Source organism: Megascapheus bottae, chromosome 24, assembly GCF_031878675.1.
Source record: "Megascapheus bottae isolate mThoBot1 chromosome 24, mThoBot2.hap1, whole genome shotgun sequence".
In the NCBI taxonomy this organism is placed as follows: Eukaryota; Metazoa; Chordata; class Mammalia; order Rodentia; family Geomyidae; genus Megascapheus; species Megascapheus bottae.
Window position 1 is genome coordinate 13,004,414 of NC_143532.1, and position 27,163 is coordinate 13,031,576.

Genomic DNA, 27,163 nt, shown 5'->3' on the forward strand with positions numbered 1-27,163 from the left:
CATGGTCTCTACTGCCTGGGAGGAACAAACAGCTTTGACTTTTTTTTTTTTGGTCATGGGACTTGAACTCTAGGCCTGGGTGCTGTCTCTGAGCTCTTCACATCAAGGCTATTGCTCTACCACTTGAGCCATAGCACCACTCCTGGTGTTCTGGTGGTTAATTGGAGATAAGTGTCTCAAGGACTTTCAAGCTTGGCCTGGGTTTGAACCATGATTCTCAGATTTCAGCCTCCTAAGTAGCTAGGATTACAGATGTGAGATACTGGTGCCTGACTCAGCTTTGCTCAAGTGGCAAAGCACTGGCCTTAAGAAAGAAAAAAAAAGTGTACAAAGACAGTTCCTCAGCTCTGAGTTCAAACCCCAGGACTGGTGCAAAAGGAAAAAAAAGAAAAAGAAAAAAGAAAAGAAAGGAAGTACATTGATCTTCAGGGAATGTTATTAACTATAATCACAACTAATTCACTTGATATAAATGCTAGATTGGCCTATTATCTTCCAAATTATGAATAGATTTTATAGCAAATAAGAACAATTGGATTCGGCAATAGCAGTTCATGCCTGTAATCCTAACAACACAGGATGCTGAAGATCTAGGTTCAAAACCAACCCAGGTAGAAAAGTACATGAGATTCTTATGTCTAATTAATTAACCTGCGGAGAGCCAGAAGTGAGGCTGGCTCAAGTAATAGAGATGGATCATTGAGAAGAAAACGTCAAGTGAGAGGGCAAAGCACTGACTTCAAGTCCTGGAACTAGAATAAGGAAGCAAGAATTTGGCCCAGTGGTAGAGTGCTTGCCTAGCCTGCACGAAGACCCGCATTTAATTCCTTTGTACCACACATGTAGAAAAAGCTGGAAAGTGGTACTGCGACTCAAGTGATAGAGCCCTAGCCTTGAGAAAACCCAAGGACAGTGTTTAGACCCTGAGCTCAAGCCCAGGACTGGTTAAAAATAAAAACTCGACAAACACAATTGAGTGTTTGCAAAAAACTGAGTAAAAGGAAGTAATTAACTGTAAAGAGCATGAAGGAACTTCTTTGGATGAAAGAAACTTGATATGAAAGTAGGTATAAGGTTTAGACAATGTGGCTTAGTGGTAGAGTGGTTGCCTAGCATGCACGAAACCCTGGGTTCAATTCCTAAATATCATATAAACAGGAAAAGCCAGAAGTGGCACTATGGCTCAAGTGGTAGAGTGCTAGCCTGGAGCAAAAGAAGTTCAAGTACAGTGTTCAGTCTCTAAGTTCAAGCTTCAGGAATGGCAAAAAAAAAAAAAGAACGTAAAAAAGAAAAAAAGAGAGTTGATGTATGTCTCAAATATATATTCAGATGTATAATACTATGGAGTTGAATGGGTGAATTTATTTGCATATCAGGTAATCCATAACAAAGCTCTGTGTCTGAGTGTGTGTGTGTGTGTGTGTGTGTGTGCGAGTGTGTATGTCTTAGAGATACCTGGAAACTAAATTGGCTTAATTGTTGGGTACTCAGAAGTTACTTACTGAAGGGTCCACATGGGACCACTGCTAGGGGTAACATGCTCAAACATCTTCATATGAAGAGGGGCAGAAGGCTTGGAGACAAAAGTTGATGAGATGACCTGAGCAAGGGAGGAAGGGTCACAGGACCAGTACGGTGTGGAGGACAGTAAGCATGCTGAGACTTATCCAGCTTCACTGCCATGGGGGCATTTATTGAGTGTGTCTAACAAGAGAGTGCTCAGGCAAGTTGATCATGAGCATCATGCAGGGAGTTGATTAGAAGTATCCACGGGCAGGCTGGCAGGATGGCTGGCTGGCTGGCTGGAAAGATAAACAGGGAATGAATAGCTTAGTATATGATTCCGTTATTCAGTTTCATGGTAAATATGTGGATATATCATGCTGACCTTCCCTAATCTCAAGCCTATAACTCTCAATGTAGTCTATTACAGCTCCAGGTGTTTCTCCTTAGCTCCTTTGAGCTCCTGCAACTTCTGGGGAAGGGTCTTGGTCCAGAACTTCAGCCTGGAGGCCTTCAGGCCCTGGCCCACGGCAGGATGGATGTCCAGCTGTAGGTAGTGCTCATTCTGGTCAAACAGGGGCCAGTGCAGCAGGTCCTCGCTGTTGGGGTTCCTGTGGACACACCCTCCCAGCAGGGTGGGCAAGGGTCATACTCAGGCCTTGGGACCCCACACCCAGTCACCTCATTCAGTTCATACCTGGTAGCCCACATAATTAGGAACAGGGGGAATTTGGGGAAGTATTCTGATATAGGACAAGGATCTCACACTAGTGACTGTTTCAACATGACTCAGAACCACTTCAGAGATGAGTGCTGCTGTTTCCACAAAAATGTGGTCCACATCAGGTCTCTAGGGTAAGAGTGACTTGCATCTCCCATGCACTCTGTGTGTGTGAGTGAGTCCTGGGGTTGAGGGAGAGCTGTCATGTAATTGAGGGTCGAGTGTGCTCATGAGATGCCACAAGGAGGTCCCTAGGTGGACCCGATTCTGGGGAGGAGGCTTAGGTGTCTGATCTCACCCATTCCGGGCAAAGTTGGCCCAGTACTTCATCATCCTCCTGCTCAGAAGCTCCTCCTCCTCAGAAAAGCCAGCTGCAAGGAGGAGAACAAGGGTTCACATCTTGACCAATTTCATGGTACTTCTTCCTGCTCCCTACCCTCCTTTCAACTGTAGTTTGATCCTGTAGAGCAGGCCTGATCCTTTTCCTCTGCACCACCCAGTATCGGGCACTCCCCTGGTACAACCTCCCATTTCTCATTCCAGCCCCTAGCTGAATACACCTGTGTGTATTCCTGCATGAGAGGAATCATTTAGGGACATTCCTAACGTCCAATCAGGCACTCTGTACCCATGTCTGACACTGTTTTGGAGGTGGGGACAGGTGGTGGGAGTACATGATGCTTGGGGAAAGGCTCAGATTCTCATCACCTGCAGTTTTTTTTTTTTGCCTGGGCTTGAGCTCAGGGCCTGAGCACTGTCCTTGGACTTTCTCAAGGCTAGAGGTCTACCACTTGAGCCTCAGCACCACTTCCGGCTTTTTTCTACATGTGGTACCGAGGAATCGAACCCGGGTCTTCATGCATGCTAGGCAAGCACTTTAACCACTAGGCAAAACTCCCAGCCCCCACCTGCAGTTTTTTGATTGGTAAGGTTTTGCACAATTGATCTTCTCTCTCTCTCTGAGCTTCTGTTTCCTTATGAAGACCACAAGGAGAATCATCGTACAGAGATCTTAGTGTAACCCATCCTAGCTTATAGAAATGTAGAACACTCACGACTGCTTCCAAATAAGTAAGACCCAAAGACAAAGGCAGCCTCATCGCCATGATTGGCCCTCATATGTGGAAGCTTGAGGTCCTTGAAGACGTCGTGAGGATGTTGGAATTCATAGAAGTAGACGGGAGCATGGGAACCTGGAGGTGCAGACAAACTATGACCCGGTGACCCATCAAGTGCAGTTGTCCTTTCTCACCTTTGGTGCTAAGGTAGCTAGATGGAAGCTGGCTGTAATTTGGACTGTAAAGTGAGACACCTAAGGCAGGAAGAGACCTCGCAATGACCTAAGGTGGTCATCACAGTCAGTGCTCCATGCTCTGACTTCTAAGATGGGCTATGAGTCCAAGAATCACAAGTAATTTTCATGTTCCTGATGACCCCAATGGGAAAAGATTTGGTTAAATGATAGCATGGATTCCTATCTGTATAAGATTGGACTGGTAACTGACTTTGGAGTGTCAGTGATACCTGTGTCTTCCAGGAGCCATGAGAATTTACTGACATGTAACACATCAAGTCCCTGGCACTGGGGACTTGACAGAGACAAGGGTGGGACTTGAACATCACAGAGCTGACATGGGCTGCACAGCTCTGAGCTGCCTGCTGCAGTCAGACCTCAGCTACAGACGCACTCACGCTGAAACTGTGCCACTTGCAGTGCAGGCATCACGAACATGAAGTCCCCCATCATGTCCTGGAACTGGGCTTGGAGGGTGTGGGGGTCCTTAGAGTCCCCCATGTACTCTTCTATCAGCAGGTCAGTCCACTCAGCAGGCAAACTCTGTCCCAAGAGGATGAGAGAGTCAGGGTAGGCAGGTAGTGCAGTGGCAGGAAGGAGGCAGCCTTGGGGTAGGGAGATGGGCTCTGGGGTGGGACATTAGTATAGGAGGGAAAGAGCCAAGCTCTGGTGTAACCCCACCACTAACACACACACACACACACACACACACACACACACACACACGCACGCACACAGGCCATCCATTAGTTCAAGTGTTCTGATCCTTACAGTGTGTCTTACCGTGTTCTGTATAACAGCTGGCAAGGATTTCCTATTTATTTCCTTTAATGCAGCATCAAGTCCCATGAACTAAGTGGTAGAGGGACAGTTTCAATTTGGAATGTCCTGGTCATGAAGGTATCTTGCTCTATTCCACCATGTACCCCTGCCACTCACACACATAACGGGTGAGCTCCCCACACTACTAAGTTAGAATTAATTCTCACCATGCATAGGAGCCAGCCGTACTCCTCATTGTTGACACCAATGATGCTCGGGACAGGGTGGAAGTCAGCCGAGGCCAGCAGCTCCTTGGGGTGTCTGGGGAGGAAGACCCCATCCACCACAGCAGGGATGATCTGGAAGGACTGAGGAGGCATGCGTGATCAGGATTGGAGAGCACGGACCACACACGTTCTAATGTTCTCTTGTTACTTCCATCCCATCCCAATTCTTCTCAGCATTCCTTCCCACACACATCCTATCCTACAAAATCCAAAAGCTGGCTTAGCCTTCAGCAGTCTTCATTTGTGTCCATGCATTAAAATAGTGTCATTAGTTCAGAATGTTAGGACTGGGTATCTCCCTTTCCAGCTCTGAGAGCAGTGGGCAGAAGCCCCTCACCACACCAGGCAGCCTGACCTTCATAATAGCCAGCATTTCCTCTTCACTCTTGGCCCTCAGGCAGTGCACCAGGGCCTCTGAGTCCACCTGCCCACAGCCAGACAGGTTGGCCACCATCTGGAAAACAACCAGGCAGCAGCTGTCTCATCCACTGAAGTAGCAAGAGAGGGTTTCCCAGACCCAGACTGATGCCAGTTTCTCTAAATCATTTAGGGCATAAAGTGTGGAGTGCTGAAAGTGTGAATTTGCTCCCAGTTTTGTATGCTCAAGGTCCTTAGCTGGAGGTTTCATCCCTCCTGCTTGCATGGTTATATCATCAATGGAGAATCTGGGTGCAGCTTTGGTGGCCAAGACCAAACTCAGCCTCTAAGAGGCTGAGAGCTATGCATTCTACCCGTCAGCCCTCAGCAATTCCCAGCTTGTTTCCAAGTTAACTCAGTGGTCCTTTTGTCCCAAGGAAGTAGAGTGAACCAGAGGCTCTTAGGGGGATGGAGTAGTATAGGGAGTGTGACCCAGGGGAGCTGAGGGCACTCACTGAGGAGACTGCTTCAGAGGAGCTGGTGATGAGGTCTGGCAGCAGAGCCACCCCACTCTCCATGATGGCACCATGGAAGAGCCCTCTTGACATGGGTGACAGGATATGTGAGGACACACTTGTGCCACCTGCAGATGCCCCAAAAATGGTGACTCGGTTGGGGTTGCCTCCAAAGTAGGCAATATTCTGTTGAACCCAGCGCAGGGCAGCCACTTGGTCCAGGTAGCCCCAATTTCCAGTAGCATGCTGGTCTCCGGTGCTGAGAAGTGGCAGAGAGAAAGGTCACAGGGTTGTTCTGGCTCTGCTTGGCCCTCATTGTCCAGCTCAATCCCAGACTCACCTGAAGTAGCCAGGTACTCCCAGGCGATACTGGATAGCAACCACCACCACATCCTCAGTGGCTGCCAGCCTGGACCCATCATTCATGGAAGCCATACCTATAACCAGTGCACCACCATGGATCCACACCATCACCTGGGGAAGTCAAGACAGCTGTCATTGATTCTCATACAACCACAGTCCTACCTCTGCTGTCCATTCCATTGCCCATGGCTTTGGCTTTGTGAAGTTCCTGATCTCTGGAACTTGGCCTCGGCTGTTCAATCACTATTATTTCTTTCTTTCTTTTTTTCAGTCATAGGGCTTGAACTCAGGGCCTGAGCACTGTACTTGGGTTTTCTCAAGGCTACTGCTCTACCACTAAAGCCACAGCACCACTTCCAGCTTTTTCTATATATGTGATACCAAGGAATCGAACCTAGGGCTTGGTGCATCCTAGGCAAGTACTCTACCACTTAGGCCAGACTCCTGGTCCTCAATCACTAATCTTTATGTTCATTCCAGTATTCCAAGTCTGAATTAATGGCTCCAAGTCTAAAATGTCCTTACTCTCTTGTCAAGCTAAACTGGAAACAAAAGAGGCATTTACTTGACTGTCACACTTTAATATGACTAAAAAGGATTACATACTATCATTGTCACAATAGATAATCCACAACTTGTGTGATCTCAAAATTCAGCACTTGGCTACCTCAGGGATCATTTTGGGCTCAATTTGGCAGAATGAGTTCTTCTTTGATTAAAGAAGCCAGGTCTCTAACATATAGCAGTGGTTAGGACTCTGTATCTCCCACCATTGGTGAGTCAGCCATCCTGACAAGTGACATTTGCAACCTGATAATGAAACTTCTGATTGGATTCCACAGTGCCTCAGACCCTCAGTACCTCAGGCTGTAGTTGCCACTACTAAGAGTCTTGCAGATGCAATGTCCTCCCACCAAGGCCCACCGAGTCCTGACACTCACAGGCAGGTTAGAGCCCTCCTGGGCATTGGTAGGTGAGTAGATGTTGAGATAAAGGCAGTCTTCAGACATGGAGATGGGAGGTAGCGTTAGATTAATCATGCTCAGTGTATCCATTATATCAGCATTTTGCAGACACCTGGTTACAATAGTAGACAAGTTTTTCAGGGTTTTCTCATAATAAAAATCTGACCTTGAGCCTAGATGTATTGGTAACTACTGCTGCACTGAGCGCCTCTTTATACAGAATCTTCTCAAGTGTCTCTTCCAAGCAAGGTGCAGGCCATTGGCTTAGGATGGCGAGGCTCTCCATCCCAAGCTATAATGGACTCCAACCTCCAAGAGGCCTTCATGTTGTGAGGAACACTGGATTTCTCTCCCCCAAGACTTGGAAATCTTGACTCATAGAGCCACTGAGAAGCATTGGCTGCAAGGATTCACATTTACATCTTCTTTCTGTGTCCATGCAAGCCTGGGCAGGGTTGACGTCGGTGCACCAGTGTAGTATGAACAAATGAGGATCATTTGTTAAAATCCAAATCTAGACCCAGAGGAGCCACATTCCTTCCACGATGTCTCCAGGTGGAAAAACAGAGACTTCTACTTAGTCAGTGATGCCCTTGAGAAGGCACAGTAAAGGTGGAGCTTGACTTCTCCCATGAGCCTTCACTGCTGCCCTCCTCAGGGATCTGTGGCCTCTGTTGCCACACCAGGAGCTTTGTCAGGTCTGAACAGCCAACGTGAACCTTTCCCAGGGATGCCTCTTCTGGTGGCAGAGAAGAACTGGCATGATGCAAGTCATGACAAATGTATCTCTGTACTTTAGCATCTGATGGTAATACTATACAGATACAAAGCTATGAGCCTGGTACTCATCAAATCTCAGCTAATTCATGGGAACCATCTATATAGGAAAGTTTCCAAAGCAGAAGGAAATGCACTGTGGGATTTACATAGGAGAAACACTCTGCACAGGCCAGTGTGCCCTACAAACCACAGAGGCCCTCACCACGCAGGAACTTACATGGCTGGTTGGGAAGTACCATCCCTCACACCACTCCAAGGCTCAGGGGGCTCTGGAGGGGCAAACCGCAGTGGTCCTACAGGTGGCTTGGCAAAGGGAATTCCCAGGAAGGTGTGGACCCCGACATCGAGGTCCTTCAGATGGACGAGGCTGCCCCGCACCTGCCCCGTGTGTGTGGTCCTGATGGGGCTGGCTGGGTCCTGGCCTGTGGGTGGAGAGAGGCACATCAGGGTTGATCTGCCCCATCAGCTGCCATTCACACTGTGGCTCCTGTGGACTCTATGCCACCTACAGCTCAGCCTGGCCAGGTCTGCAGATCTGCAGGTTCAATGGCTTCACATACTTTCTGCCTGCATGACTGTATCCCCACACCACGGTTTTCACTGATCTGACCTGGACCCTCCTACCAGGCAGACTCCTTGAGCTTCTCTTGGATTTGATATCATCATTAAGTCCAACCCAACTTGGGTTTTAGGTGTTGGGAGAATCTGCACCATTTTCATTGGTCTCACAGTTTTTAAAAGGCACTAGTAGGACTCTGGGTGTTGGACTGAACATTTGCAAACATCAATGAACTCACACTGAAGGTATCAAAAAAAAAAAGAAGAAGAAATAGGGCTGCATGGAGATTGTCCCACAGCTCTGATCAGTTCATGAAAGCCCTGGTGTGCCTGCATTGGGGAATGAGGAGGGAGGAGGCCATTGGAAGTCATGCTACGGTCCACAGCGACCTGGCATGTACAATCATGGTCATTGTTTAAAAGGATGCTGCAGACATTGACGTTGTTTTTCCCACCTGAACCCACTGCATCCTTATATGTGAGCTCTTATTTAGTAGCACCAAAACTTGTGCTCATTCAGATGTTTTGAGATATCCAGTCAGGCCCACAACCCCTAGCTGTTTTCCCAGTATCAACCTTAGCTTGTAGAAACTCATAAATCGGACCTGTTCCTATAAGAAAAGTAACTCTCCTGCCCCTAAGCACTCTCCAGGAGATATTTTTGAATCAGCAAGTTTCATGTCACCTGGTATGGCTGAAGCCAAGAGAGCAACCACAAATAGACACTGCAGACAACAATTTTGCAATATCTTCTCTAGTCCAAAGACATTCCACTGAGCTTCATGATGTCTATGCAAGAGGTTTTATAAATGGGAACTCTCACCCTGTACCTCACTGTGGCCATAGCCACTCCTGCTTCATAATTGTTACGGTGAAGGATAAATATTGCTGAGAGTTTCCTGTTAGAGACCAACTACATGGATGTTGCTCCAAGCCCCTCATGAAATGCTATGAGTAAGGTGAGCCATGCAGTGGCAAAAAGTGCCCCTTGCATGATAATGGAAATATAAACATAACTATATAGACATAAAAACCTATGACTCTATAGCCATAATGTTTTATTTTATAAATAAATACTAATAAGTATAAATAGATACTAATAAGTATCTATGACATACAAACCCTTAGCCTAATTTTGATTAAGCTGTAAAAACTAAGTGCCATTTATTATATATAGAAATTCCCTTCATGAACATTTGTTTATTAAACTTGTCATTTGAAATATGATGTAAAAATCAATGTTAATAAAGTCTTTAATAGAAAAAAGTGTCCCTCGAATTAAGTGATTTAAAATCCTGGGTCTTCTGAATAGCAAAATTTATATACCAGCTCCTCCTGACATAAACAGTTGTTTTCTTTTCCTTACTGTTTCAGAATCTATTCCAAGATCAGAATCAATTCCAATGCCAGCTCCTATTTGACCATGCCAAAATGATTCTCTTGTGAGGAAGGGGACCCACTCAGTAACAGGATAGTGTGAATGACAATGACATAAGCAGGTTCGGTAACAGTTACAGGTAGAGGTGCAACAACACACAGAGGAGGGAAATGTCTAGAATCCCTTAGCACATGCCATTGTCCCTCAGACTCTTTCATATTGGGCTCATTCTTCTGTGTCCTCAGGCAAAAAGACCCTCTCTGAGCTCCATGATCACCACCTACGCATTTAATGGAGACTTAAATAGCCACCCAGGGCATTTCGTAGCAGTTTTCCCACACTATCATCAGTCATCTCCACCTGCCTCTTTGTCCTCTTTTCCCCAAGTTCAGACACTGCTCAATACAATGTGGGAGACCCCTCACCCTGGGCCCTCTCCCACACCTCCCCCTGCAGGAGTCTCACCCTGGATCCAGAGTGGGAGAAGCAGGATCCCATAGACCACTGGGGTCATCCAAGAAGGAGGTCTGTCCAGCAGCATGGCTGGCTCTCAGGGCTATTCTTGTGCTGCTATGGAGCACACTCACCAACAGGCACAATTCACCTAGACCCTGCCAAGTCAGGAGTCTGGACCCGACAAGGAGCAGGCAGGGATATTTATAGGCTGGGTAAAGTTGTTCCTTCAAGAGAGTGGCACTGTCAGGACAGAGTTCATACAAAGTCCGTGACCAGCACTGGGGTTGTGGGCCTCCCCTCTTCTACTTTCCCTTTGCCCTCTTCCAGAGGGGTTGTGTGGCTTCTGCACACAACTACTTTGAGATAGTAGAAGCTGTTACTGTTACTTGGGGGAAGATTGTAATGGAGAAACTGAGGGCTGGTCTGCAGAGAAGCAGGCTCAGGATCCCTCAGATGGACAATGCCCCAAGCTCCCCCGGAGCACGTGAGCAGAGATTGGGAGCTGTGACTGTGCTCATTTTGAAATTCCTCCTTGAACTCATTGCCCATAGATTATCAAGTCCACCTTGAAGTTTCCTTATCACTTAATTGTGGTCTGAGGTTCTGCATGGACCCTTTCCCATTTAATAATTATTGGTCCATTCAGACATACTTGTAAGCATGGCTTTTTTTTTAAATTTACTTTCGTTAGTGGAGGCACATGAACTGGACATTGTTCCTGAACTCTTCAGCTCAAGGCTACCACCCTACCCCTTGAGCAACAGCGCTACTTCCTCTTTTCTGATGGGTACTTGGAGATAGAAGTCACACAGGCTTAATGCCAGGGCCAGCTTTCACCTGTGATTCTCAAATCTCAGCCTCCTGAGCAGCCAGCATTACAGGTGTGCGCCACTGCACCCAGCTAACCATGACATTTTTTTTTTGGTGGTCCTGGTGCATGAACTCAGGTCCTGCACACTGTCCTTGGGCTTTCTCAAAGTTAGAGCTCTACCACTTGAGGTACAGCACCACTTTCAGCTTTTTCCGATGTATGTGAGAACAAGGAATCCAACCGGGTCTTCATGCTAGGCAAGCACTCTACCCTTAGGCCAAACTCCTGGCCTTTTTATTTCTTCTTTGCCAGCCCTAGGGACTGAACTCAGGGCCTGAGCACTGTCCGTAGGCTTTCCTCAACGCCAGTGTTCTACCACTTGAGCCACCGCACCACTTTCAGCTTTTCTATGTATGTGGTACTGAGGAATCCAACCTGGGTCTTTGTGCATGCTGGGCAAGCCCTCTACCTCTAGGCCAAACTCTCGGCCCATTTTTTAAGGACCCATTTCCCTTTCCTCACATGCCCAATTTGTGGCTACTGTGCTTGCTAAGATCAAAGGCAGTCATTTACCCACTTGAAAAACATTTAAAGGAAACCTGCTGGCAGCACTGTTGCCGGGGCCTGCAGGGGCAGCAAACCAAGATTCCTGAAATAGTGGGTAGTGACTGGAAAAAATAGAAGAGAGACAAACAGATGGGGTTCTGGAGGTCTGAAGCCCATGTAAAGACTGCAGCCTGAGCCAGGTTTAGTTTCGAGGCACTATGCCTGGTTGTAGTGCCCTTTAGGAGGCACTTGTTGCTAGGACCTTTAGACTTGCATAAAGGTTGAGAAGGGGGTTGGGGCTGCAAGGCTGCAGCCAGAGGCAGTGGGAATAGGGGTAAGGATTAGAATCGGCCAAGGCAGTGACGGGGGGTTCATATCTATTTCCTACTTCTGGGGGGAATCTCTGCTCTATCCCCGTCTTAAATAGTAGATGGAGGATTTCGCTTAACTTCTCCTCCACCATAGCCAGCCGGTTCTCATCACACTGTGAGGCAATAAGGCTCTCTGGGTCTGTGTTTATGTGGGACCCAGGTCTGTAATTGGGAGTGTATTAAACTCATAGAATCTTGCCAGCATGCAGTGACAGAGCAGGGCTGCAGCCCAGCCTGATTTCTCAAAAAAAAAAGTGGTGCCAAACTCAGTCACACATGATCTTAACAGCCTGTGAGAAAGTTTTGTTCCTCTATTTGGTGCATAATACTGTTGATCTGAAAATATTGAAGATGCAAAAACAAAAGCAATCTTGTCGCCATAGCCAGCCCTCAGGTCCTTGAATCCATGGGACTGGGTGATGTCCCTGAGCTCTGCAGCTCAAGACTAGTGCTCTACTTTTGAAGCCACTTGTGGTTTTCTGGTGGTTAATTGAAGTTAAGAGTCCCTAGGACTCTCATGCCTGGGTTGGGTTTGAACCGTGACCCTCGGATCTCAGCCTCCTGGGTAGCTAGGATTACAGGCGAGAGCCACCAGCACCTAGCAGCGGATAATTTTCTTCTCTTTGTCCATCCTGGGGCTTGAACTCTGGGCCTGAACATGGTCCCTGAACTCTTCAGCTCAAAGCTACTACTCTACCTCTTGAGTCACAGTGTCACTTCTGGTTTTCTAATTCTCAAGAAACTCACAATGGAGGTTTCTAAATTTCCAAGAAGAAATGATGACGGCAAAACCGCTGTGCTCACAACATGAAATCTCTGGTGTACTTATATTGTTGATCAAGGAGGGAGGAGGCTATTGGAAAATCATCTTACCGTCCACATCAACCCGGCTTGTACAACCATGATCATTGTTTAAGTGGATGCTACATAAGCTGGCTTTATTTTCCCATAGCATAAGATAGAGAACACTTCTGGGTATGCTTATATTTCATAGTTCCAATGATCCTTCCCCTTCTTGGTTTTTGAGATATCAAGTTAGGCCCACAGTCTCTGGTTATTTTGTCATCAGTACCACTTGCACTTCCGTTGGAACCCTCTCTCCCCAGTATCACTCCAGGTAGTACAAATTCACACTTTATAACAGACTGGAAATGGAATTAACTTCCTAGAAGAGAAGTACCTATATAAGAAAATGTCCATAAAAAAGTGTTCCTATAAGAAAAGTAACTCTCCTGCCCATAAGCACTGTCCAGACCTCTTTGTGAATCAGCAAGTTTCAGGTTGAACGTTATGGCTAAAGAAAAAGATAGCAAACACAAATGGACACCAGAGATAGCAATTTGTCAATATCCCTCCAAGTCCAAGGACATACCACTGAGCTCCATGTTGTTATGAAAGAGGTTTGGCTAGATGGGAACTCTGATTCTGAACCTCACTGTGGCCACAGCCACTCCTGCTTCATAGTTGTTACAGTGAAGGATAAAGATTGCTCAGAGCTTCCTGTTAGAGACCAGCTACCTGCATGTTGCTCCCAGCCTGTCAATACAAGGGATGAGGAAGCTGAACCAAGAAGTGGAAAAAAGTGAACCTTGCATCTGGAGATTTCAACCCTGGGTCTTCTGAATATCAGGATTTGTATATCAGTTCCTCCTGTTATAAACATTTAGCATTTTGGACTCACTGTTTCAGAATCACTAGCCAGAGCAGGTAATGGAGGGAATCTGGTAGGAGTGGGGTGAGTGCATGTCCTTAGGGTAGATTAGATAGGCGAGGGAAGGGAAGTTCATCAGGGCCCATCCCAGCCTGCTTTGGATGAAGGGGATCAAAGGTTGTACAAACATTTCTGAATGTATAATCGCTTGGCATGAGCTACTGATAAGGACCTGAGGAGTTGGACAGCACAGGGCACAGCCTCCTTTGACTTAGCAGCCAAGTGAAGCCTTTACTCAAGGGTAATAAGATGAAAGAAACCCAGGGGCATCTCAGTTCAACTTGATAGTTTGTTTCTGGGAGGTATAGCTCTTCCTGGACCAGAAACTTACACTAGAGCCTATTGGGCCATGGCAGGATGCTTCTCTGTCAATGAAGGGAATGCACTCAGAACGAGAGGATTGTGGGAATGACCATTACATGAGAAGATTGAGCAGCAGTTATAGCTCCAACTGTAACCACACACACGGGAGGAAAATGTTTAGAATCTCTGACTCTGCCCAGCCCATGTCAGTGAGCCTCAGACTATGTCACAATGGGCTCACTCCTCTGTGTCCTCTCTGGAGTATATGATCACCACCTAAGGAATCTAGTGGAGGTTTAAATAGCACAGTTTTACCACATTATCCTTTGTCATCTCTACCTGTGCCTCCTTCCATTCCCCAATCAAACTCTGTTGTACACCAGTGGCAGATCTCACTGTGGTGCCTCCCCCCTCGGGCCTCCTGCAGAAGTCTCACTGTGGATCTGGACTCAGAGAGGCAAATTGGTCATGAATAACATATAGAGAGTTCTTCATCAGCATCAGCTGATTGGCTGGTGGGATAAACAAGGAATGAATGGCTTAGGGCATGAGTGATTCAGTCAATTCCTATTTCATGGTAAATGTGTGGGCACCACATGCTAACCAGACATGCACTCAAGCCCACTCCTCCAGACGGAAACTCCACTACAGCTTTAGGGGACCTTTTGAGCTCCTGCATCTTCTGGGGAAGGGTCTTGGTCCAGAACTTCAGCCTGGACGCCTTCAGGCCCTGGCCCACGGCAGGATGGATGTCCAGCTGTAGGTAGTGCTCATTCTGGTCAAACATGGGCCAGTGCAGCAGGTCCTCGCTGTTGGGGTTCCTGTGGACACACCCTCCCAGCAGGGTGGGCAAGGGTCATACTCAGGCCTTAGGAGCCTGCACCCAATCACCTTCCGAGGGTCATGGCACACAGCCCACAGATCAGGAGTGGGAGAATGAGGGAAACTTTTCTGTCATAGGACAAGGTCCGTCCAGTAGTGTCTGTTCTATGTGGCTCAGAGCCACCTCACAGAGGTGAGCGTTGACGACTCCATATAACTGTGTCCAGCTTTCAGGTCTCTGGGGCAAGAGAGAGTGCCTTCCACCTCCCATTCACTCTGTGTGTGAGTGAGTCCTGGGGTTGAGGGAGAGCTGTCATGTAATTGAGGGTGGAGTGTGCTCATGAGATGCCACAAGGGGGTCCCTAGGTGGACCCGATTCTGGGGAGGAGGCTTAGGTGTCTGATCTCACCCATTCTGGGCAAAGTTGGCCCAGTACTTCATCATCCTCCTGCTCAGAAGCTCCTCCTCCTCAGAAAAGCCAGCTGCAAGGAGGAGAGAGAACAAGACTCCGTGCATTGAATAATTTTTCATGGTGCCTCCTTCTGCTCTCCATCCTCCATTCAACTACAATCTGATCCTCCACACCAGGCCTGATCCTTTTCCTCTGCCCTACCCAGTATCAGGTATTCCAGTAACACTACCTTCCATTACTCATCCCACCTCCTAGCTGAATACACCTGTGTGTATTCCTGCATGAGAGGACATTACAACCCTAAATCCTGGGACCCATTTAGTGACATTCCTAACTTCCAATCAGGCAATCTGTACTCATGTCTCATACCTTATCCCAGGTGGGGACAGGTGGGGGGAGGACAGGATGTTTGGGGAAAGGCTTGGATTCTCGTCACCTGTAGCTTTTTGAAAGGTAAGAGGCTTCCCCGCACCTGCCCCGTGTGTGTGGTCCTGATGGGGCTGGCTGGGTCCTGGCCTGTGGGTGGAGAGAGGCACATCAGGGTTGATCTGCCCCATCAGCTGCCATTCACACTGTGACTCCTGTGGACTCTATGCCACCCACAGCTCAGCCTGGCCAGGTCTTCAGATTTGCAGGTTCAATGGCTTCACATACTTTCTGCCTCCATGACTGTGTTACCACATCACGGTTTCACTGACCTGACTAAAACCTTCCTATCAGGCCAGCTTCCTGAGTTTCTTTGGGACTTGATACCACCATTAAGCCCTAGGAGATTACAAGTTTGGGTCTTAGGTGATAGGACAACAAGCATATTTCCAACAAATGCACAGGTTCTACAAGACCCTAGCAGGACTCTAGGAATTGGAGTGAACATTTCCAGTCCAGGAGGAACTAGCAATGGAGGTATGTAAAATGCCAAGAAGCAATGAGGACTTCAAGGAAAGGATGATACACGTGTGATCACATCTTGAAATCCCTGGTCTAGCTGTGTTTTCATGAGGAGGGGAAGCTGATGGAAATATCTTATGGGTCATATCAACCTGGCTTGTACAGTGATCATTGTTTAACTGTTTGCTACATTCATTCACTGAGGTCTTTCCCAGAGCTTAAGACAGAGAATTCTTCTGTGCATGCTCATATTTGATAGTCCCCAAATTTCTATTCCTTTGGGTGTTTTGAGATACCAAGTCACGTCCTCAGTCTCTGGCAACTTAGTCATAAGTACTAATTCTACCTCCATTAGAACCCTCCATCCACAGTATCATCTTCAGGTTGTAGAAATTCACACCTTATCACAGACTTGGAGAGGGGAGGTGTGATTAACTTCCTGTAAGAGAAGTAACTATGTAAGAGAAGTTCCTAAAAGAAACATTTCTATAAGAAAAGTAACTCACCTGCCCCTAACCACTGTACAGAAGCTATTTGTGAATCAGCAAGTTTCAGGTCCAGTTCTATGGCCAAAGACAAGATGGGATGGCAAACATAGAGCGACATCATAGAAAGAAATTTGTCAATATTCCTCCAAGTCCAAGGACATACTACTGAGCTCTATGATGTCTATGCAAGAGGTTTGGCTAGATGGGAACTCTGACTCTGTACCTCACTGTGGCCACAGCCACTTATGCTTCAGAGTTGCTACTAGGAAGGATAAATATTACTCATAGGTTCCTGTTAGAGACCAGCTACCTGGATGTTGCTCCAAGCCTGTCAACATGAGGGGTGAGGAAGCTGAGCCTGGCAGTGGAAAAAAAATGAACCTTGCATCCAGAGAATTAAATCCTGGATCTTCTGAATATCCGGATTTGTATATCTTCTCCTCCTGTTCTAAGCATTTGGAATGTTGGACTCAATGCTTCAGAATCTCTAACCAGATCTTGATCAAGAGCAAGTAAGGAGGGATTCTGCTAGGAGGGAGGTGAGCCCAAGTCCTTGGAGCAGATTAGATAGGAGAGGGAAGGGGAGCTTGTTCTGGGGTGAGGGGATCAAAGATGTCACATTCACCTTTGCATATAATTCTCTGTTGGCACCAGCTCCTGATAAGGGCCTGGGGAGTTTCTTGCATGTGCAGGGAACTTATCCATTTGTCCTAGAATCCAAGCCAACCCTTTCACCAGAGTTTACATATAAGTGGAAGAATCACAGGGCCATCTCAATTCAACTTGATGATGTGTTTGGAGGAGTTATAAGTCTTCTGGGAACAGAAACCTATGCCAGTACCTATTGGGCCATGCCAAGATGCTTCTCTGATGAAGAAGGGGCCCCACTGAGAAATGGAGGAAAGCATGAATGACCATTACATGAGCAGATTCAGTAGAAGCTCCAGCTCCAGCTGCAACAACACACAGAGGAGGGAACTATCTAGAACCCCTGATTCTGCCCAGCGCATGGCAATGCACCTCTGATTCTTTCCTATTGGGCTCACACCCCTGTGTTCTCAGACATCTATGACCCTCTCTGAGGTATATGATCACCTCTGTGAGCATTTACTGGAGGCTTCAATAGCACCATTTCCCCACCATATCATCTGTCATGTCTACCTTCCCCTGCTTCTGTTCCCCAAGCTCAAACTCTGCAGTATACAAGGTGGCAGATCTCCTTCTGGTGCCTTCCCCTCCACGAGGCCCCTGCTGGAGTCTTACCCTGGATCTGGATTGGGAGAATCAGGAACCCACAGGTCACTGCAGTCAACCAGGCAGGAAGTCTGTGGAGTGACATGGCTGGCTCTCAGGATTGTTTCTGCGATTCTACGCAGCACACTGCAACTCAACAAACAGATCTGATTCACTTTGACATTGCCCAGCCACGAGTTGAAACTGACAAGGAGTAGGAGGTACAGAGGAGAGGCTGGGAAAGGTTGTTCCTGCTGGAGAGGTCACTAACAAGACAGACGTCACAGAAAATCATTGGCCAGCACTTGGAGTGTGAGCTCTTCCCCCCTCTACTTTCACTTTGTCCTCCTCAAGAGGCGCTGTGTGGCTTCTGCAACCCTTGAGATACCAGGAACTCTCCCTGAGGGGAATGTCAGGGCTGGTCTGCAGAGAAGTTGGCTCAGGATCTCTCAGATGGAGAATGGTCCCTCCTCCTATGAGGCAAAGCTGAGCCACTTGAGCACAGGGAGCTATCACTGTGCTCATTTTGAAATTCCTCCTTGAACTCATTGCTCATGGATTATCAATTCCCCCTCCACATTCCTCATCCCTTAGAGTTATGGTCTGAGATTCCTCATGAACCTCTTTCATTTAGAAATGGTTGATCCCTTTAAGCCATACTAGTCACTGTGGCATTTTATTTTATTGTTGAGATAATATATACTGGGGTTGCAGTTACATTCATCAGGTAGTAGGTACATTATTTCTTGAAACTTGAAACCCTTTCTCATGTTTTTGTCCCCCTTTCCCTCTCTTCTCTTCCTCCCAGTCATCTTGCTTTCTCCCTCCCTTCGATATTTCAAATAAACAATTAAGAGTTTATATAGAGTATACCAGGTAACAAAGTCAGATACAATAACCACATGAGATTAACCATGAGTGGAAAAAAAGAGAAAAGAAATAACTTCATATAGTATATTAACAGCAATATTTGCAGAGGTAAACCTCTTGTTTCTATAACGTCGAGTTAATTTCGTCAATCTGATTCTGTATGACCGTATGCACAGAGCTTTTGAGTTATTGTGATCCTCTGGTAGGAAATCCTAGATGTGTACTAATTATTACTAGTGAGGGACCCAAGGAACCTTTGCTCCTTTGGGTCTGACTTATCTGACTTAGTACAATTTTTTGCAAGGCTTTCCTTTTCCCTAAGAATAGGGCGATGTCACTGTTTCTATGGCAGCCTAGAATTCCATTGTGTGTGAGTGTCACATCTTCATGATCCATTCATGTACTGAGGGCCATCTGGGTTGGTTTCATATCTCAGCTATGGTAAATACTGCTGCAAGGAATATCATACTGCTAGAAGTTTTAGTATGGTCTTGTTTCTGGACATTTGGGTAAATGCCAAGGAGTGGAATTGCTGGGTCATTAGGGAACTCTAAGTTTAGTCTTTTGAGGAATTGCCATACTGCTTTCCAGAGTGGTTGAATGAGTTTACACTCCCACCAACAGTATAGTAGCGACCCCTCCTGGCACTGTGGCATTTTTTCAATACCAATTTCCCTATTCACCCCACAGGATCTTTGGTTACAATGGTGGCTGAAATCAAGTGAATGACCATTTACCCACTTAAAAAAACTATTAAAGGGAAGTTGTTGGTTGCAGCCCTGTGAGGAAACAGGGGTCTCTACATCTGCGGTAATCTGGGAGACAGGTCTGTAATTCAGAGTTTGTGAAACTCATAGAATCCTGTTCCGATGCAATGAGATCCTAGGAGATGCAGTCCAGACTGACTTTCCAGAGAAATGGCACCAGGCTCAGCCTCACATGGTCTTTAATAAGACCTTTGAGAATCAGCTATGATTCTTCACCTGGTACACAATACTGTTGATACCCTCCAGCCTGGCACCACAGGCTTTCCTTCTTGTGACCCTTCCTGGGGGCTCATTTTCCCTGGCATGAATAAGCTAAAGTTTCTCAGACCTCCATTCCAGCCACAGAGTCTTTTGTGCACTCAAAGTCTATAGTCTAATGAACTATGGCCCAGGACATGGCCATAGACTCTTCTTCCCAGACCTGAGCAGATGCTCTTGTTAGACTCTCAAGCAGTTTGGAGAGTAAACAAAGAGACACATCACTATTAGCACATGTTTATTGCAGAGCCTCCAACCAAAGCTTCAAGATTCACTCCTGGTTACAAGCTAGGATTTTGTTTTTGGTTAGTTCGAATGCTAGTGTAATCCATTATAGAAAATGATAAAGTAACTAATGTGGTACCTCTGCCTCTGGGTTCTGTGTCCATATGTGTCCGTGTGTGTTCAGTGGTACCTGGCCTCATGCTCACGGCCCGATACCTCTCCCTTAGCTTTATCCATTGCAAATACAGCTTCATTTCTTGCTTTCTGCTGTTTAACTAGAGATAAGAATCTCTTGGCTTTTTCTGCCAAGACTGGCTTTAAACTGCATTCCTCAGATCTCAGTTTCTTAAGTGATAGGTACAGACCACTGGCCCATGGATTCACCCCTATGTTCTAAAGGGGATTGATCATAATTAACCAATAGTGAGATATTATGCAAACTGGGTCACAGCTGAAGAGGAGAGGGTGTTTATTCAGGTGCTGCTTCAGCCAAATGCGTTTAGCCAGACAAGAAGAGAAGGTGAGCCTGAAGTTCTGGTAAATACAAGAACTAATCCTCTACCCCAGGATAAGGAAATTTGGCTGCTCAGACTTAAGAGCTCTTTGACCTTCGTGTTCGTAACTTAATTAGCACCTGGGTTGGGGCCTGACACTCTTGGTCCTTAAAATTCAGGGCCAATAACAAGTTCCTTTATTTTAACTGAAAATCACAATGCTTCATTTTGATATCAGGCATGTGATATGAAAGGCTGAAGGTCCCCACATGCCCTGCCACTTCCTGCACCATCAATCAGATACCCTGGCATCCACAAGAACTAGGGAAAGGAAGTGTTTTAGCAATATTTCTATACTGTGATAGTTGATGCACATTTGCAGATACACAGGGATGTGGACAAAGACGAGGAAACAGAGCCAGGAGAGAGATGCTGAGAGAGAGAGAGAGAGAGAGAGAGAGAGAGAGAGAGAGAGAGAGAGAGAGAGAGAGACAGACAGACAGACAGACAGACAGACAGACAGACAGATGGACACAGGCTGACATATAGAGAGACCAAGAGAAAGCATGAGGGACAGAAGCAGGGTGCCAGGGTTCTCTGTAATCCTTGCTTGTCAGGAGGCTGATTTCTGAGGATCATGGTTTAAAGTCAGCCTCAGCAGGAAAGTGGTTATACTTTTGGCTCCAATTATGTAACAATAATAATTTTAAAAACCTATAGAATCCAGTAGCAGTGGAGGCATTGTTTCCGCATAAAATTAGGTTTGTAAATTCCAAAGCAACTGGACTAAAGATAGGAAAGAATGTGTCACACTCAGAAGTGCATCCCATTGTGGGCAGGTCAAAAGTGTCGTGTGCTGCCTGAGCTCGACTCCTCTGCTGGACCTGAAGCACTGAGTAGCAGGAATTCAGAAGACTGTACTTGACATAAGACTGGTTCTTTGTCAAATAGCTAAGATCATAAAGGAGCACCTGCTCTCAAAGTTAAGCCGCCCTATTTTTTAGCCTTCAACCATGTTCTAGGATTTTCTCCACTTCTTAGTCACCTCCCAGACATAATTGCACATTATTTTTGTTTGATTCTCTACAGTCTATTATTAAAATACCCAATTCTCAGCCCTTGAAAAAAAAGTGTGTGCAGACATAAAAGGCACTTCCCAATAAAAGAAACAAAGCATCATTGATTCTCAGAGTATTAATCACAATCACTACTAAATAGAAATTATTCAATTAGTATGATTAGGCTATTATATAATCTTGATAGCAACTAAAAACAATTGGCTCTTGGGTATGATGAGATCTGAAGGTCAAGGTTCAAAGCCAGCCTATGTAGAAATGTTTGTGAGAGTCTTATGTCTAATCAACCAGCAGAAAGTCAGAAATGGAGGATGGCTCAAGATACACAGAAAAAGCCAAGTGAGAAAACAAAGCTGTGAGTTCAAACCTCAGTAAGAGGATGAAAAACAAACAGCTCAAATGGGTGCTTCCAAAAGGCTGAGTAAAAGGATGTAATTAACTGGAAAGAATATGAAGTAAGATCTTTAGATGAAAGAAATATTTTAAGACATAATATGGAAGTGAATGTGGGTGCATTTAATTGCATACAAATTAATCCATAACAGACAGTTCGTTGTGGGCGTGTGTGTGTGTGTGTGTGTGTGTGTGTGTGTGTGTGTGTGTGTTTGACTTCGAGAATCTTATAAATTAAGTTGGCTAGCCTGGCATCATGGCACATGCCTGTAATTCTAGCTACTCAACAGATTGAGATCTGAAGATTCCGATTCAAAAGAGTTCATGGCCACGAAATACTAGGAGATTCTTATTTCCAATTAAACACTGGAAAGCAAAAGTGGGCCTGTGGCTCAAGCAGTAGAGCGGTAGCATTGAGCTGAAGAGCTCAGGGACAGCACTCAGACTCAGAGCTCAAGCCCCCATGACCCACAACTACAACAACAACAAAAAGGAAATGAAGTTGGCTTTATTGTTGGATATTTAGAAATTAGAAAAAAAAAGTGTGGCTTCCTGAATAGGTCAACTTGGGATTTTAACATACTGCTAGGAGTAGCATAGCCAAAAAGTCTCCTTCACTGGAAGAGGGGCTGGAGACATGGAGCAGACAGAGGTTGGGGAGATGAAATGAGCAAGGAAGGAAGGGTCCAGGTCCAGTGGCGTATACAGGACAGAAAGCATCATGAAGCGCATCCACATTCATTGCCATAGTGGCATTTGTTGAGGAGATCTCACAAGAGATGCTCACTCAAGTTGGTCATGAACACAAGCAGGGAGTTACTAACATGCATCACCTCGCTGGTTGATTGGATAACCAAAGGGTGAATGGCTTAGTGAATGAGTGATTCCGTCAATTCCTATTTCACTGAGCATGTACCGGCGCTTTATGTTGACCCGACATGCATTTAGGCCCACTCCTCCTGACATAGAGCACTACAGCTCCAGGTGCTTCTCCTTAGCCCCTTTGAGCTCCTGCACCTTCTGGGGAAGGGTCTTGGTCCAGAACTTCAGCCTGGAGGCCTTCAGGCCCTGGCCCACGGCAGGATGGATGTCCAGCTGTAGGTAGTGCTCATTCTGGTCAAACAGGGGCCAGTGCAGCAGGTCCTCGCTGTTGGAGTTCCTGTGGACACACCCTCCCAGCAGGGTGGACAAGGGTCATACTCAGGCCTTGGGAGTTTGCACCCAATCACCTCCCGAGGGTCATGGAAGGCAGCCCACAAAATCAGGAGTGGGGAAATGAGGGAAACTTTTCTGTGATTGGACAACAGGGCCTTCCCAGTAGTGTCTGTTCTATGTGGCTCAGAGCCACCTCACAGAGGTGAGTGCTGACGACTCCACAGAACTGTGGTCCACCTTTCAGGTCTCTGGGGCAAGAGAGAGTGACTTGCACCTCCCATGCACTCTGTGTGTGAGTGAGTCCTGGGGTTGAGGGAGAGCTGTCATGTAATTGAGGGTGGAGTGTGCTCATGAGATGCCACAAGGGGGTCCCTAGGTGGACCCGATTCTGGGGAGGAGGCTTAGGTGTCTGATCTCACCCATTCCGGGCAAAGTTGGCCCAGTACTTCATCATCCTCCTGCTCAGAAGCTCCTCCTCCTCAGAAAAGCCAGCTGCAAAGAGGAAAGAAAACAAGACTCCATGCCTTCGATAATTTTTCATGGTGCCTCCTTCTGCTCTCCACCCTCCACTCAACTGCAATCTGATTCTCCACACCAGGCCTCATCTTTCCCCTGCCCCACCCAGTATTAGGCACTGCCATAGCACAACCTACCATTTCTCATTCCACCCCTAGCTGAATACACCTGTGTGTATTGTCACATGAGAGGACATTGCTACCTTGAGTCCTGGGACTCATTTAGTGACATTCCTAACTTCCAGTCAGGCACTCTGTACCCAGGTCTGACACTTTATTGCAGGTGGGGACAGGTGGTGGGAGCACAGGATGTTTGGGAAAGGCTCAGATTCTCATCACCTCAGCTTTTTTCAGAGGTGAGAGTTTGCACATTGATCCTGTCCTCTCTCTGACCTTCAGGTTCTTCCGTAACAGCGTGAGGAGAATCATCCCACAGCTAACCTCCATTGTCCCATTCAGGTTTATGGAAATGCAGGAGACTCACCAGGGCTGCCATAAAAGGAAGACCCAAAGACAAAGGCAACCTCATCACCATGGTCGGCTCTCACATGCGGTGGCTTGAGGTCTTTAAATCCATAATTATGTTGGAACTCATAGAAGTAGACAGGGGCATGGGAACCTGGAGGTGAAGAAAACTATGACATGGTGACTATCACTTGTAGTTGTCCTTCCTCATCTTGGAAGATAAGATAGCTAGGTGGAAGTTGGCTGGAAACTGAACTGTAAGTGAGAAGCCTCAGGAGGGAAGAGGCCTTGGAAAGACCCAGGGGGATCATGACAGTCAATGATTCATTCACTGACTTCTCGGGTGAGACATGTTTATTACTGCCAACTTCCTTGAGATCCCACTGTAAAAAAAATTAGGTTAAATGAAGGTTGGATTTCCGATTATTGACTAAGTAAATCCCTTAAAGTGTCATTGATGCCTGTGTCTTCCAGGAGCCATGAGAATTTACTGACATGTGGGACATCAAGCGCCTAGCACTGGGGCCTGGATAGAGACAAGGGTGAGAATTGGACCTCACAGAGCTTCCCTGGGCTGCACAGCTCTGAGCTGCCTGCTGCAGTCAGACCTCAGCTACAGACGCACTCACGCTGAAACTGTGCAACTTGCAGTGCAGGCATCACGAACGTGAAGTCCCCCATCATGTCCTGGAACTGGGCTTGGAGGGTGTGGGTGTCCTCAGTGTCCCCCATGTATTCTTGCATCAGCAGGTCAGCACACTCAGCAGGCAGGTTCTGTCCCCAGAGGATGAGAGAGAGTCAGGCTAGGCAGGCAGGGCAGTGGCAGGGAGGAGGCAGCCTTGGGGTGGGGGCATGGGCGCTGGGATGGGACATTAGTATAGGAGGGACAGGGTTAAGTTCTGGTGTAACACCACCACTAGCACACATGTATATCATACTTTATTCTGGGGGCTACTACAAGAACAAAGGCCTTGAGGAGCCCCATCCATTGGGGTAGATGTTCACATCCTTACCATGAGTCCTACTGAGTTCTGCATAACAGCTGGCAAGGTCGTCTTATTTATTCCCTTGATGGTGTCCAGCATTCCCCATATCTGAGAGGTTGGGAGACAGTTTCTAAGTTTGGAGTGATGTGGTCATGAAGATGTCATTCCCTATCCACCAAATATCCCCTGCCATCCACACACATAACAAATGAGCTCCCCACACAGCAAATGAGTTAGAACTAAGTCTCACAATAGGGACGATCAGGCCATACTCATCAGTGTTGACACCAATGATGCTTGGGACAGGGTGGAAGTCAGCCGAGGCCAGCAGCTCCATGGGGTGTCTGGGTAGAAAAACCCCATCCACCACAGCAGGGATGACCTTGAAGTTCTGAGGAGGCATGCGTGATCAGGATTTGAGATCACCTACTACACATTTTCTAATGTTCTCCCGTTGCTTCAAGCCCATCCCAGTTCTACCCAGCATTCTATTCCATAAACATTCAAGAGAAATTTGAAAGTTGCGTCAGTCTCCCTTAGTTTTCATGTTCTATCAAGGATGACAAGAACAGATTCATTGGTTCAGAGAATTGGGACTGATGATTCGCATCGTGTCTTCCTTTGCCTATTATGGTCCCCAGGCTTCACCCTCACCACAGCATTTTGCCTGACCTTGGTAATAGCCAGAATTTCCTCTTCACTCTTGCCTCTCAGGCAGTTCACCAAGGCCTCTGAATCCATCAGCTCACAGCCAGACAGGTTGACCACCACCTGGAAAGAAATGAGGCAGGGCTTGTCGCAGACATCCAAGTAGCAAGAGAGGTTTGCCCCAAATCAGATTGAGACCAGTTACTCCAAATCTCTTCAGGTATGGAGTATGGATTGCTAAAGGTGTAAATTGCTCCCAGTTTGGTGGTGCTCAGGGGCCTTGGCTGGAGGGTTCATCCTCCCTGTTTACATGGTCATGTCCACAGCAGATAATCTAGGTGGAAACTTACTAGCCACAGACCACACTTTTCCTCTGTAAGGCTGAGAGGAGTGTGTTCTCCCCCTGGGCCCTCAGCAATTTTAAAGAAGTTCCCAGGTGACCTCCATGGTCCTTTTGTCCCAAGCAGAGTGAACCAGAGGCTCTTAGTGAGATGGAGTAGTATAGGGAGTCTGACCCAGGGGAGGCGAGGGCACTCACTGAGGAGACTGCTTCAGAGGAGCTGGTGATGATGTCTGGCAGCACGGCCACTCCACTCTCCATGATGGCACCATGGAAGAGCCCTTGGGACATGGGTGACACAACATGTGAGGACACACTTACGCCACCTGCAGATACCCCAAAAATGGTGACTCGGTTGGGGTTGCCTCCGAAGTGGGCGATGTTCTGTTGAACCCAGCGCAGGGCAGCCACTTGGTCCAGGTAGCCCCAGTTTCCAGTAGCATGCTGGTCTCCAGTGCTGAGAAGTGGTAGAGAAAAGTGAGATAGAGTTCTTTTGTCTCTGCTTGATCCTTATTGCCCAGCTCAATCCCAGACTCACCTGAAGAAGCCTAGGACTCCCAGGCGGTACTGGATAGCAACCACCACCACATCCTCAGTGGCTGCCAGCCTGGACCCATCATTCATGGAAGCCATACCTATAACCAGTGCACCACCATGGATCCACACCATCACCTGGGGAATTCAAGACAGCTGGCATTGCTTCCCATCCAGCCCCAGTCCTTCTTTGGATTTCAGTTACACTATCCATGGTATCGGCTCTGAGCAGTTGCCAAGGAAGAATGACGACCCTCCGGACCTCCTTAATTTGACCATGGATAGATTCCCAAGTTTAATCACTATCCTTCAGCCCACTCCAGAAATCCAAGTCTGAATTAATGCTTCCTCCCTGGAATGTCATTGCTCCTACTTTCTTTCCAATGTGAAGTGGATAGAAATTTAGCATTTTCTTGATTGTCTCACTATATTTGAATCCAAAGGATCATATACTGGCATTGGCACAATAAATAACCCACAACTTGGGTGAGCTCTTAGTTCATCACTTGGGTACCTCAGTAGAGCTTCTGAACTCAAGTTGGTACAATGAGTTCTTGTTTGATTAAAGAACCAACATATCTAACATCTAGCAGCAGACAAGACTCTGCATTGGTTACCATTAATAAATAACCTTTCCTGGCAAAAATTTTTGTAATCTAATATTGATACTTAGGTAGGTTTCAGTCTACATCATACCCTAGGCCAATGTTGCCACTCCTAATATTCTTGCAGAGCCAGTATCCTGCCACTAAGGCCCACCCACCAAATCCTGACACTCACAGGCAGGTTAGATCCCTCCTGGGCACTGACAGGTGAGTAGACATTGAGAAAAAGGCAGTCTTCAGACATTGTTAGAGGTGGTATATTCATGTTCAACATTTTTAGCGTATTCATCATATCAACATTTTGCAGA

General features: G+C 46.7%; 2 protein-coding genes across 2 annotated transcripts; both read right to left on the reverse strand.

Annotated features, from left to right (window-relative positions):
• Positions 1-1,894: 1,894 nt before the first annotated feature.
• Positions 1,895-17,630, reverse strand: LOC150047017 (pyrethroid hydrolase Ces2e-like). The gene is made up of 12 exons (XM_090357500.1): positions 17,555-17,630; positions 7,765-7,969; positions 6,744-6,879; positions 5,780-5,913; positions 5,440-5,698; positions 4,923-5,021; positions 4,508-4,648; positions 4,290-4,370; positions 3,917-4,061; positions 3,280-3,417; positions 2,523-2,595; positions 1,895-2,114 (listed from the first exon to the last, which is right to left on the reverse strand). The coding sequence occupies exons 1-12, from the start codon at positions 17,628-17,630 to the stop codon at positions 1,928-1,930; spliced, it is 1,674 nt and encodes a 557-aa protein (XP_090213626.1). The 3' UTR covers positions 1,895-1,927.
• Positions 17,631-24,896: 7,266 nt separating this feature from the next.
• On the reverse strand, positions 24,897-27,163 carry LOC150047018 (pyrethroid hydrolase Ces2e-like). The gene is made up of 6 exons (XM_090357060.1): positions 27,031-27,163; positions 26,255-26,388; positions 25,915-26,173; positions 25,401-25,499; positions 24,979-25,119; positions 24,897-24,914 (listed from the first exon to the last, which is right to left on the reverse strand). Exons 1-6 carry the CDS (start codon positions 27,145-27,147, stop codon positions 24,897-24,899), a joined length of 768 nt encoding a protein of 255 aa, XP_090213186.1. The 5' UTR covers positions 27,148-27,163.